The 14,253-nt window shown below is 37.2% G+C and overlaps 1 protein-coding gene across 2 annotated transcripts in view; it reads right to left on the bottom strand.

Annotated features, from left to right (window-relative positions):
* Nucleotides 1-14,253, bottom strand: part of spock2 (SPARC (osteonectin), cwcv and kazal like domains proteoglycan 2) — a 100,645-nt gene that overhangs the window by 28,303 nt on the left and 58,089 nt on the right. The window contains exon 2 of one of the 2 annotated variants that reach the window (XM_012966046.3): nt 3,866-3,874. Within the exon in view, the coding sequence (XP_012821500.1) occupies nt 3,866-3,874 (9 nt within the window). 2 annotated transcript variants of the gene reach the window in all.

The following is a 14,253-nucleotide window of genomic DNA, read 5'->3' as shown; positions in this document are numbered from 1 at the left end:
ATACGAAAAAATCGCAAAATACCGATCTTTACGAAAAAAACGCAATCGGACTCATTTCGACCCGTTCGTGGGTTAGTAAATCAGCCCCTTAGGGGCAAAATTATCAAAATTATAATTTAAGTTTTTATTGCAATTTGAGTTTCCGAAATGCAATTTCTGGTTGTATTTATTGTTTCAAAGCAACTAAGTTGTGTTTCATGTTTTTTTCATAAATAAGAGCAGATTTAAGATTTAAAAACAACTTGAAAATTTCAATTTTGATAAATCTGTCTCTAAGGGGGTTATTTATCAACATTTATATTTTAACTTTTACAGCATGAAATGAATGTGAAATATAGTTTAAAAAAAACTCAAGTATTTGATATTTATTAAGTGAAAAAAATGAGGTCAAATCTAAAACTTCTGCATATGAAAGCTTGTGAGGCCATGCAGGAGTCAATGGGTTTTTTTAAAAGTTTGGGTTTTTTAGAGCCTTTAAAAATATGAATTTGAGGTGTTTTCCATGATAAGCATATATGCAAATAATGCATTCAGTTTAATTTTATATTAAATAAGAAAGGCAAGCAGGAAAGGTGGCTAAAGATTTGAGCTTTATAATGCAGCACAAGGATTTCTCCATTCCTGCTGTGTAATACATGAGACTTGTGTCCATTCTCTATTTAATTATGTACAATGGTCTTGCTGGGGATGGTAGAGGAGCATGGGGGTGGGGGAATTATATTCACACCTCACATAACCTTGGTGGTTGATGAATTGGTATTTCACCTTCAGTGCATCTCAGCAGGAGGGAGAGAAATGCCAGAAACAATGTTATGTGAAGTTTGGGTAATTGTATTCATTTTCAAACGAAATGTCCTTTCCTCCTAGGTGACTTAACTATGTATACGGGGAATGTGGAGTTATTACTATAGTAAAAATCTGTATTAAACCACAAGTTAATATAGTAAAATAGGGGGAAAGCAAATCCACATAAATAACCAAAATGTGCAGTTGTTTCCTGTGACTGTATAGAATGTTCCTGCGCGGTCCTGAATGGACAGCTCCACTTTGTGTATAGCGGGTAGGAACAAAAGCTCTCCAGAGAGGGGCCTGGAGAGCTCTCTTTTATATACAGGTATGGGACATATTATTCTGAATACTCGGGACCTGGGGTTTTCTGGATAAGGGGCCTTTCTGTAATTTGGATCTCCATGCCTTAATTCTTAACTATTCATTTAAACATTTTATAAACCACAGGATTGCATTGCATTCAATAAGGATTAATGATATCCTACTAGGGATCAAGTACAATGGATTCTATGGCAAATGGTGTGCCTGTAATTTGGAGCTTTCTGGATAATGGGTTTCTGGATAATGGATAGATACATTTGAAGTGAGCCTAAAGGTCTTCATATTTATATATTAAGGTGAGAGTGTTCTTGCACTCTCCCTCTTAATTGACCACTACCCTTGACTAATTCTCTAATTTTACTGAATACAATCTGTTCTCTGATTATAAAGCACAGAATCTAGAGCAGTGAAGTTGAGGATTTTTAATGTGATATTGTTTTATGTTCTAAGTGTGAAGAAAAAACTCTGAAATATGCTGTTTGCATATGTTGTGTGGCACATTAGTATTGTAAGCCACCTTTTGAAGTAATTCTTTCTTCTATTCTTTTTTGGGGTAAATATGCATAAACTTTGCTCACTGTTCGGGAATGATTTTGACCGATTCTTTGAGACATAAGTGCTTGCACATTTTAATTATCAGTGTCTTAAATTCTTAGGTAGACTGAGATCAGGGGAACCTTTCTTACTCGTGAGCCACAGTCAAATGTAAAAAGACTTGGGGAGCAACACAAGCGGCATAAAAGTTCATGAAGGTGCCAAATAAGGGCTAAGATTGGCTATTAGGCAGCCTCTATGCACACTATCAGCTTACAGGGGCTTTATTTGGTAGGAAATCTTGTTTTTATTCAACCAAAACTTGGCACCAAGTCAGGAATTCAAAAATAACTCCCTGGTTTGGGGGCACTGAGAGCAACATCCAAGGGGTTGGTGAGCAACATGTACTTGCAGTCATAAATGAGTGCTTTTGCCAAGATTCTAGATTTTTTTTTTTGTCAGTTTTCAAATGTTGTTGTTCAGATGACATTTTACCAATTTTCGTATGAATTTGTCTGTAGCTCTTATTATATCTGTCATTCTGCAATTAAACCAAGTCCCACTTCTACGTGAGTCTTAGGGGCAGATTTACTAATCCACGAATCCAAATCCCGTAAGGGAAAAAATCGTATTGGAAACAAAAATTTTGCGACTTTTTTAGTCGCCGCCACGATTTTTCGTATTTGTCGTGACTTTTGTGTCGCCGTTGTGACTTTATCGTATTTTGTGTGACTATTTCGTCGCCATTGCGACGAAAAAGTTGCGCCGGCGATGAAAAAGTCGCAAAAAAAACGCCTTCGGACTGTTCATGGATTAGTAAATCTTCCCCTTATAATAAGGATTCTGCCAGCAGGATTTTGCATTTTATTTGCCAGTCATTTCACTTTAGGATAATTTCCTGAAAGGTAATTTTAATTTGCCTAGGAAACCTATACTTGTACATTTTTCCTAAATTTTTGTGTAATTCCACTTCTTTAACAAAATTTAAGGGTCCAAATAGCAAAGAAAAAAAAATAAGAGATTGCTATTTTGAATAATATAGAGATACATATCACAAAAAATGTTTTACATGTTCATTCACCTTCATTTTGGGGTCTCTAAATGCCAGTATGGATTTTAACTAGGAACATGCACACAGTGTCAGACTGGTGTATTTAGTGGCTCATGGGAAGAAATGAATCAAGGTCCCACCCTCTGCACTACTTCTCTATCCCCCACTGATTACTGGTCAACAGCATCTGGCTCACTTATTCAGCATCCGGTTCACCAACATGCCAGGTGAAAAGGGGCCCAACAGGAGCAGGGCCCATGAGGATTTTTCCCAGTGCCCTATTGGGCCAGTACAACCTTGAATTCATAGTACGAGTGCCAGTGTGTATGTGCTGGGAGGCTTTACTTTTCCTTTAAATAGAGATGTATACAATATATTTATTCAAAACATTGTTATTGTCTCATTCATTAAGTTAAAACTACCATAATAATGCAAATGTAAAAACTTTTTATATATAAGATTGTATAAATTACACTAATTTGTTTTACGTTTTTATAAATGTGTTAATGGGGCTTTTTGCATGTATTGTTCTGAGGTTAGACAGAAACATGTCCCCTGACAAAAGGCTGCTAATCCCCATTAATATACTAATGAACCCCCAATGTTACCCCTACATGAGATGTGAACTGAAGACTGAGTGAAACAATATCTTGAGTTGCAATTTCCATTTTGAAAATGTTGGGAAAAATGTCAGACAAAAATGTTCTGTAAATTTTGTTAATAAGACAAATTCACAAAAGTGTCTGTTAACTGTCTTTCTTTCGAGTGGAGAAAGTGTTTAAACCAGTTTTACCAGCACTTTTACTCCAAAAAAGTGCTACGTTTTTGTGAATTCCCCCCATATACAGTATACAGGGAAGTGGTGGTAGCATCGCCTTGTGCTATGCCGTTCATTAGCAGGGAATAGGTGTCTTGCTGAAACATAAGGAACAATTAATTGTGCAAAATACAGGAGAAACTGTTTTGGTCTCCAAAAAGCTGAAAGTGGGGGCAAATTTCATCCTTCGGCAGGACAATAACCCCAAACATGAAGCTCAATAACCATGAAATGGCTCAACAATTATCTGACTAAAACACAATTAGAAGAGAGAATTTACAATAGATTAAACAATTCAGTGAAGCCCGCAACTGAAAATATGATTAAAAAAGAACATAATTGAAACTACTCACCTCTACCTCCTGAAGGGCAAAGCATGAAATGAAAGCAAAAGGAAAAAAAATCTCAGTTAATTGCTTTAAATAACAGTATACTCTAATGGAGCATACAGAATAAAACATATACAGTATAACTCACAAACACATATAAATATAACTTAAAGAGGTACATATTATATTCACATTTGAGCTGCTCTAAAACATTTAACTTGTGCTCCGAGATTGTCTACAGATATAAAGATATGACATTGCAAAGAAAAATAACCATGGTAACCAGGGTTTTCTAACTTTGCTTTCTTACTTCAACCACTCCTAATAGTTTTATTAAAATGTGTTAAAGGGCCCACACAGCACAGAATCCCCAATATACCTATAACTGTAATCTGTTCCTTCAAAAGTATAAATAAATACCATTTTTATATGCTGAAATCTACCTGCAAAACAGTTTTTCTCTTTCTACATCATTTGAAATCCTGCTAGGAGAGGAGGGACTAAAACAGTGATATTACAAATTGTAACAACTTCTCCACAACTTACAGACAGCATGCAGGAACTATATAACCCACAATGCACTGCACTGCAATGTTCCTTTCCTTATCACATATGCAGGGAATTATGGGATTTGGAGGATGCAGGCTGTAGGCAGGCTGAGGACACTGTTACATTTTATTTAAGTCACAAAGTAGTCAGCCAGATCAGCAGGAGAACAGGGGGCCAGGCTTAGGTAACTGTTCCAAACTATATTATTACATTAAAAATCATGAAAACCCTGCATATTTATAATTGATATATATTGCATAGTTGCTTGAAATTATGATTACTTTTCAAAAGTTGTGCTTAGGTTGTGTTTGGGTGGTGTTCCCTTTTAAGGATATACCAAGCTGCAATGCTGTGTTATAATAATAGCTAGATTTTCTGCAGTAATTGGCTACAGTACTTTTCTAAAACTAAGGACTGGGCTTATATTGCTTTTATACTGATACATTTCCCAAGCCACCATACCATGGCACATTAAACCTTGAATGGTTGGCCTATTTATCTGAGGTCAGAGTCATTTATATATTCATTTTTATTTTCATTTCATTATTAAAGCTTTTGTCATTCCAACTGCTGTGTCACCACAACTCCCAGCATTCACCTTAGTTGTCAGCAGGGTTGCTGGTTGCTCCACAGAGTGGCCAAAGGTACCTAGAAATGCAGGATGCTATACTCTCGCAGCTACAGTTTCCAATAAAGTAAAATAAACGGGCCCAAGATAAAGGGCACCTCGCCATTATGCCAGTGTGATGCCTGTGTGTGAGCTAGCAGCTTTACTGGAATTCCTGGATTTTCTAGACCTGACAAGCAATTACAGTAGACTCTGTCATCCTAACGTTTACATTTCCACCATATGAAAATGAGATATATATTTATAGGAATCATCAGAGGCTGAGCAAGTAAAAAGGCAATTGCTATTCAGACGAGTTAATATTTGCTGCCTCACAGGTAGACGCCTACCATTGGAAATGGAAATATGTAAATGTAATTCAGTTTTGACTTCATATTTTTTACACATCACAAATTGTGACCAAGGCCTTATTCAGCTTCACACAGAAAATCCCAGAGGTTATTCATGTTGCTGTCTTAGGCCCTTATCTGTATCTGCCATATTGGGCCCAGCAGGCCTGCACACAGCACAGATCAAAACGCTGGTTCTGCTTTAGCGCTGATAGGGGCATGAAATCAAGGGGTGCCGTGACACTCTGGTGAAAGAGCCTGCACTCCATGAACAGATGTAATTAAAAGCTTTCCCTTCATAGAAATGGTTCAGATTTATTAACAACTTCAGATAGAAACTATTATGGAATCATCTGTTAAACACCATTTGGCATTCATAATTCGGCAAATAAGCACTTTGAATTTGATCATAAATCATATATCTATCTATAATCTTTATATATATATATATATATATAGAGAGAGAGAGAGAGAGAGAGAGAGAGGCATATATTACTTTGCTCAGAGTTCTTTCCATTCTGTAGATAATAAACAATAAAACAGCGCCCCCAGAGACAAATTATACTGAGAAATTGTAGTTATTATAGTCTCAGGAAAACATGAAACCTGAAAACACATAAGAAACAGAAGTGATAATCCAGTATTGTGAATGTTTCCCTATGAATGGAATTAGCACAATTCTATACTCAATGTGGTCATGAACCACAAATTAGTCTACACTCTGCACCACCCCACCCATTGTTTTGAGCCCCTCTGGGTGCTAAAAGGCATAGGGGAGTAACCTGTCCCTTAAAGTATAATCCATACGAAATATGAGTACACAGTTTATTAACGTTACCATTACAATTACCAAAGAACAATCTGTATCCGTATCTTAGGCGCTTTATAGAGGGATGGGAGGGGGATGGGAGAAGTCATTGGCGCCGCAGAAACATTGCACCTCACAAGGACATTCAATATATGGATATATTCTACTCTAACAAGAGTGTGCAGATCTGATTGGCTTATGTGAATAAGCAGCTCCCTTGGGCAAGGAGAATTCAGTATCCACCTTCTGCAACTGTAGGGTTTTGTGCAGGTGTTTAAAGGGACATTGCATTTTATGATATACGGATTCACAGAACAGTAAATGCTGTGTTGGCCTTTTCCTTTCTGAGTTAAACATTGGCACTCACATGTGGGCTGTTTTACCTTTAACAGCAATTCAAGCTTTACCAAGCCAATTACTGTTACTAATACTGGTCTAAGATAGATTAATGACCTTGAAGTTCTGGAATAGATCACTGTTATTCTCTTGACCTGGAATTTCAGGTAGGTAGTGTTGAAAATATACAAATACGTACAAGATCTAGGACTCTTATAAACACCAGTCTTGTCTTAACAAAGCATCATTTACCATTATCATAGTACATATAATAATTTGTATTTAGAGAGGATATACTACAATATTCCTCAAAGTGCGATTGATCAGAAAATATAGATCAAAGACTAAGGGGCACATTTACTAATCCACGAACGTCCGAAAAGCGTCCGAATGCGTTTTTTTCATAATGATCGGTACTTTGCGACTTTTTCGCAAATTGTCGCGACTTTTTTGAGCTCTCAATACGAAAGTTGCGACAATTCGCGAAAGTCGTAATGGCTATGAAAAAGTCGCGACAATTCACGAAAGTCATAATGGCAATGAAAAAGTCGCAACAATTCACGAAATTTGTAATGGCTATGAAAAAGTCGCGACAATTCGCGAAAGTCGTAACGGTTACGAAAAAGCCGCGCCAATTTACGGAAAAGTCGTAACGGTGACGAAAAAATCGCGCCAATTTACGGAAAAGTCCCAAAATGTTCGTTTTCCAATCCGAATTTTTCTCATTTGGATTCAGATTCGTGGATTAGTAAATCAGCCCCTAAGTGAGTTAATAGCCCCTTTTCTGCTTCTCCTTGTTCTGTTGTCTCCTTAGTCCCCAACATGGTTCTTTACTTCTCCTCCTGTCCCTATACCCTTAGTCAGTCATGGTTTTATAAACATTATTATGTTATTAAATGCTCTTTATTTTAATGGCACTGACCTTCTGTCATTAGATGGTCACGAATAACAAATCACAGTCAATTAAATTCATTCAAAATCTGCACAAATTTTTTACAGAAATCCTTTATTTACCAGAAAAAAAGCCACAATCTCTCATGTCATTGACAGCAGTTGATGAAAGCAATTTCAGCCTGTGGTTGAACAGCTAAGCAAATATTACAGAGGACAGACATTATGTGGAGGGAGGTGGCAGAGGGAAAGTAGAAAATGCAATTGTGTCTACAAATAGGAAATCCTGTGAAGAAGATTTGACAAGAGAGGACAGGGTTCTAGCGAGGATGTCCTACCAAGGAAGGAGATAGAGACTGATAGACGTTAATGACCTTCAGAAGGCAGCTGAAAACATGGCTCTCAAAATATGGCCAGATCCCTTCAGGGATTCTGCTTATTTGTTCATTTTTAACAAGAGCATATGTAAGATACTGTAGGAAAAATATAATTGAGTTCTGTGGTGCAGAAATGCCAGTCATCAAGGGGTTTTTGTCATATGTTATCTTACATGAAGAAAAAATGTTATTGCTTATTTTATCAAGAACAATGTATGGCAAGGGTAATGCTGGGCATCCGAATACAAAGAAAGTCAGAAAAGTGCACCAAGGGAATGCATGCTGGGAACATTAATGGGTACAGTGTCAAATAAACTGTCAGCGTTACTATTAAATGCTACACAAAGACTTCATTGTACAGTATGCAGGGACCTGCCATTATTTTGATCAGTAGCAAATTTAGCAATTTTAAAAATAAATTATTGAAAGCAACGTGCAAGTGCTAATCTAAATTTCTTTGGCATTTAATTATTGAAATAACATTGTATTCTATTTAATTACATTGGCATTAGCACATGTGGTATAAAACAGGCAAGTTCAAGTTTGTCTACATAGTATGGGCTGACTGACTCCATGTTGTCACTAAAGGAAAACTTGTATTCAGCAAGGGGACAAAGACACTGGTAACCACCTATTTCTTACAAAACCAATTACTGGAATACTATTTCAGGGGATAAAATAGAGCACATTTAGAAGCTAAAGCAACATATTGGCCCAAAAAATACTTTTTATGTATCCACAACTGTATTTCAAGATTTGATCCAAACAATAGTTAAAATTAGAATTCAACAAATCTGTGTGTGATGATTATACTGGTGTATTTGTAACTGAGTTCAGTTATATTAATTGATACGGGTTATAATGATGTCCCTGTATATGAGGTATTATGAGCTACAGGGACTAGGGAAAGAGTAAAGACACAAGGGGCTAATTTATAAATGTGGCACTGTCACCAGGCAATCCAAACCCAGAGGGAACCTTGGAAATCTAGTTTTGGCTTGCTGCTGTGTATAACAGCTAACTTGGGTCTCAGGAGCAGCCCTCAGCTACTCAGATACCACAGAGCTTAATGGCACAGAATGTCCAGAGACTGTACATGGGCAGGGAAACAGGGCAAATGTCCAGAGACTGTACATGGGCAGGGAAACAGGGAAACAATCACACAAGCCAGGGTAAAAGTCATAACAAAAAGTTGTGAATCAAGGATACATAGAGAGAGAGAGGTTGGGTTGGCTAAAAGGATGTGTCAACCCCAAAAATAACTTTTTACCTAATAAAAGAAAATATAATTCTAAGAAACTTTCCCATATGGATTTATTATATTTTTTTTAGTGTTTTTAAAGTTATTTGTAAATGTAATTGCTACTGAAAGCTGCATTTTATGAACTCCTAGTTGTTACATTTTAGACAATGTTGCAAAGGTCAGGCTCCTCCTGCAAGACAGGTCTGTCAGTCTGCTGCCTTGTGTTACATTGTTTTAAATGCCAGAACTACCAGGGCAGAGAAGAGAAAGGGACTGGGAAGGGAACACTACTTTGAATAGCAATTATATATACAAATAAGTCAAAAAGCATTGCAAATTTGTAATGTATACTGTATAGTTGCTTAGATTTTTGGCTTCTTCTATCTAAAAAATTCTATTTTAGGTTGACTTGTCCTTTAAATCCCGTGTTTAACAGCAGATACACCCTACACAGGGAGCCCAACAAGCTTGACATCTTTGCCATAATGGTATGTATCTAGATATCCAGTGACAGTTCTTCCCTACAGTAATGAACCATTTTGCATATTCATATTTAACATCAATAATTGGAATCTTTAGAGGTTATCAGGTATATTCTTCGCTTACTGCCAATTTCCGTCTATAAATACCTCTTTTCTGTAGACTTAAGAAACATTAACCTTTCATCTAAGCAGCCCTTTAAAGGCTTATGCTATGCTCACATTAGCTTGTCACATCTTTACTCTCAGTGTGAAAGTGAGATAATAATGTAAATAACTTTAATGACTCTGTTAGATCACAGTTTTCATATACATATAAACCAGATCATTTTCTGCTTCTCAGCGTCAGAAAGAAAGGGATCATTAAAAAGGGCAACTAAAAACATCTTTTTTGAATTTGTGTTATCGTTGTTATTTAAGAACAATACACCATTCAGTTGTTCATTTATTTTTTAAACAAGGAGTAGGATGGTCCCCCTCCACTAGCAAAAGGATTGTAGGTCAAGGACAAAGCTATTATAAGGCCTCTATCCCTAGCCAATGGGTACTCACAACCCTCCCCCACTAACACAAAGTCATAGTGGTGAAGGACAATGTCATCCTGATGATGCTATTGATATGGGATATATCACAGCCACTGCATAGCTAGTGTGGTGGAGAGAATTTGTACTTCTCAGCCCCAAAGCCCAGGTGTGAATGAAAAAAGTGAGACAATATACTTCAACTCTCAATTAGCTTTGCAGTAACTCATTGCACTCAACTACACTAAGGGGCATATTTATTATGCTGGGTAAAAAACGGCGAGAAAATTCGCCACACTTCGCCAGGCTTCGCTGTGTAAAAATGGCGTAAAATCGGCGTAATTGTTTTACGCGTTTTTTCTTCCACCGGAACTTATGGAAAATAATGGCGTAATATCCGGCGTTCAGATGGCGATCTTTTCCATTTATTTTACACAGCTTTTTACTCCGTTTTTTCGGCGAATTAGTTTTACACAGCATAATAAATACACCTCTGAGAAAATAGGCTTTCATAAATTGTAATTAAGGAAGACTCAAGGGGGTAAAGAGGTGTTAGAGCATCTTTATATTACGTTGATAGTTCATTGGTGCCTTCCATCACTAGGGCTGTTTTTGGCCAGCCATTCCCATTTATTTACTAGATAGCCCACCAAAGATAGTTCCTCCCCTTTTGTGTATTTAACAATATTGGTAAAGCATACATGGACATCAGAGGTTGTTTCCAAACTATGGGGGCCCCAAAGCAGTGGGCAGTAGAAGCAACCTGAATGGTAGGGTAAGTTATGTCCAAACTGATACTATGAATGAGTACAGATGTCATTTAGGAAGAAAAATTTACTGCAAAGTATCTTTATTGAAAGGCACTATATTATCAAGTCGGCTTTAAATCAAGATCCTGCAACATAATTTACAGCCCTGTGCAGAGGAACATTATGTCCTTATACATTCCTTTAGAAAAGTTTCTCTTTCAGCTCTTTACAGAGGCCGTTGGGAGATTAAGATTTAATGAGACTTTCCCTCGGGGTGTGTCTGATAACAAAGTCTAAACTCAAATTCACTGTGAAGTGAAACGTGATGAAATAATCACTGGGTCTGGTAGTCTGCCATTATAAACTATACAGTAGCCTTATTTGCCCTTTCTCAGTTTCAGTCTATGTGCTAACATCGGTCGTTATGTCAAATTACAGTGTCACAATGATCTATAGCTGTACCCAGCAAAGGGTAACAACAGAAATGAATTGCTTATACTGAGAAAACCTACTGGCTCACAGTTTTCTGATGTGAACCCACAGTTGTCTGGATCACCTCAAATGGCTATGATCTTATATTCATCTATCTATCTATCTATCTATCTATCTATCTATCTATCTATCATCTATCTATCTATCTATCTATCTATCTATCTATCATCTATCTATCTATCTATCTATCTATCTATCATCTATCTATCATCTATCTATCTATCTATCTATCTATCTATCATCTATCGTCTATCTATCTATCTATCTATCTATCAATCTATCTATCTATCTATCATCTATCTATCATCTATCTATCATCTTAAATGGTCTTGTTTATTCTAGAACAAGTATATCAATGTGTTCACAGAACATTAAGGGCATATTTATCAAAATGTGAGATTAGAATTACCACAGAAAAATGCAGCCACTTTCTATTCCTTCCTATGGGAGATTTAGAAGTGTTTTTATCAATGGGTGAAAGTTAGACTTCGACATTTGATAAAAACACTTCTAAAAATCCCATAGGAATAAACAGAAAGTGGGTGAGTTTTTCTGTAGTAAGCTGTTTATTTATATTGTTTTATTCTAACATACTGTTTATTTATATTTACAATATCAGAGTAGGTGCCACATTGCTGGTCTCAGCCAACGTGTTTTCCCTAGCCATTTATAAAAGTGCATTCTGTCTTTTTTACAGTTTTTTTTAACATGACCCTAAAATGTAGTTAGTCTAAAATATAGTTATATAGTAAATGATGATAATGATGACGAGGAAAGCCACCCATTTACCTATCTTCTAGGTAATCTAGAGGAAGGCAAGTAACCCTGTATATAATTGTCTAATTTGCCTTAGATGTATCTACTCATACAACTGCTTACATTTGGGTAGTCCTTTACGACCCCAGGGGGCGCAAGTGCAAGAGCACTAGGGGGCTACTAGCACTTGCGCCCCCTGGAATTGCAGCTCTCTGCATGGAGGACTTGGCTCACCTCCTGCCACACCTACAGTACTTTGCCCTCACAATGACGATTGGAAACGAACATTTTGCGACTTTTTCGGTAATTTTGCGATTTTTTTCGTATCTTTTGCGATTTTTTCGGCGTCTTTACGATTTTTGCGTAAAAATGGGAGTTTTCGTAGCCATTACGAAAGTTGCGCAAAGTCGCGATTTTTTCGTAGCGTTAACACTTAAAAGGCGCAAGTTTTAACGCTACGAAAAAATCGCGACTTTGCGCAACTTTCGTAATGGCTACGAAAAACTCACGTTTTTACGCAAAAATCGTAAAGACGCCGAAAAAATCGCAAAAGATACGAAAAAAACGCAAAAGATACGAAAAAATCGCAAAATTACCGATCATTACGAAAAAAACGCAATCGGACGCATTCGGCCCGTTCGTGGGTTAGTAAATGTGCCCCTATGAGGCTTCACCATGCTGTCTTCTAAGGGATAAATGCATAAATGCAGACATGTTGCCTTTATTAAACATCCATCTGCCTCCTTATTTGCATCCAACTAATTTTATGCATTATTTGAGTGTTATAAACTCATTTGGCCAGATTCAGCCCCATGAGAAAATCTTATTTTATGGTTTATCATGTGAAAACTTATGATTCGGATCCAATTTGAGGAGGAAAAAACGTTTTCCCTAATTCTGTTTTTCCCTATTGGCTAGAATTTTAAAGTGAACAGTGAGATAAGTTTTTCTCATTGATTGCATCTTAATAGGAAAATCTGAAATAGAATTAAGAGATAAGCTTTACATATCAAATTAAATCCTATAGCATTAAAGGAGAAGGAAAGGCTAAGTCACTTGGGGATGCCAAAATGTTAGGCACCCCCAAGTGACTTTAATCGCTTACCTTGTACCCTGGGCTGGTGCCCCTGTTAGGAGAGAACAGCACCAGCCCGGGGTAGCTGCAGCGAACACTTCCTTCTTGCTTATTCACTCTGTTGACAAAATCCCTGGGCCGGCACATGTGCATTAGAGTGAAAAGCTGACATTTTTGTTAAAGTTCTGTTTTTCAGAACGAAAAGTGCGAACACGGAAAAGGAAGCGCTCGCTACAGGTGCCCAGGGTACAAGGTAAGCGATTAAAGTCACTCAGGGGTGCCTAACATTTTGGCACCCCCAAGTGACTTAGCGTTTCCTTCTCCTTTAAAGCTGCAAGGACCTGTCACGATGTTGCACCTCATTGTGAGTAAATGAATGAGCCACAAACTGATCTGTTACATTATGACTATGTAGGTACTATGTTTTTATTGTTTAACTGTATTGCTGCAAATCCACTGCTGTTTCCACCTTCAAGACCTACAGACCTGGTGCATTTGTCCTTTTAATTCTAGTCAGGTATCTAAATGGCACACACTTCAGAATAGACACCTTCCTGTTTTTTATTCTTCTTTCTCTTTGTTTTATGTTCTACAAATAATTTCCTGTTCAGTCACCACTTGTCTGCTGCCAAACAGATGTTTGGGGCTCCTGGCAAATGAACTCTGCTGTTGGCTCTCTGAATGGCTCAGCAAAACTGAGACCCAAACATGTAGCTAAGCAATGAGGTGGCTGCCAGTAGCACATTATGGATAGCACTACAAGTGCCATGCCTGGAAAGCTCAATGTGCTAAGCTAATTACTAATGAACCGAACAAAGAAAATATTCTGCTAAGGTGAGCTATAGAGCTATAATGGCATAATGCAGCCCCCGTTATTGGACCAGAGTTCCTACTAGAATATGTACTAACTGTATTTTACCTGTATTATGATCTCTTTGCTATCCTAAAGGCCAAATGATTGGGTAAACCTGATTTGGCCCAGAATGTAGGCAGCCAAATCAGGCAAAGATACACCAAATGAGCAGATTGTATCATGTATGCCAACTTTATACTTTTATTATTATCTAAAAGAAAAAGTAATAGAATTGCCAGTCCCCACCTACAGAAGGATTTATACTCTCCTTTGTTAAAAGGTGTGTGTCATGTAAATGGCTCTGTACAAACTTTTTGTCTTGCAAG

Source organism: Xenopus tropicalis, chromosome 7 (assembly GCF_000004195.4).
Source record: "Xenopus tropicalis strain Nigerian chromosome 7, UCB_Xtro_10.0, whole genome shotgun sequence".
Lineage (NCBI taxonomy): Eukaryota > Metazoa > Chordata > Amphibia > Anura > Pipidae > Xenopus > Xenopus tropicalis.
Note: the sequence above shows the minus strand (reverse complement) of the source record. Positions and strands in the feature narration are given on the sequence as shown.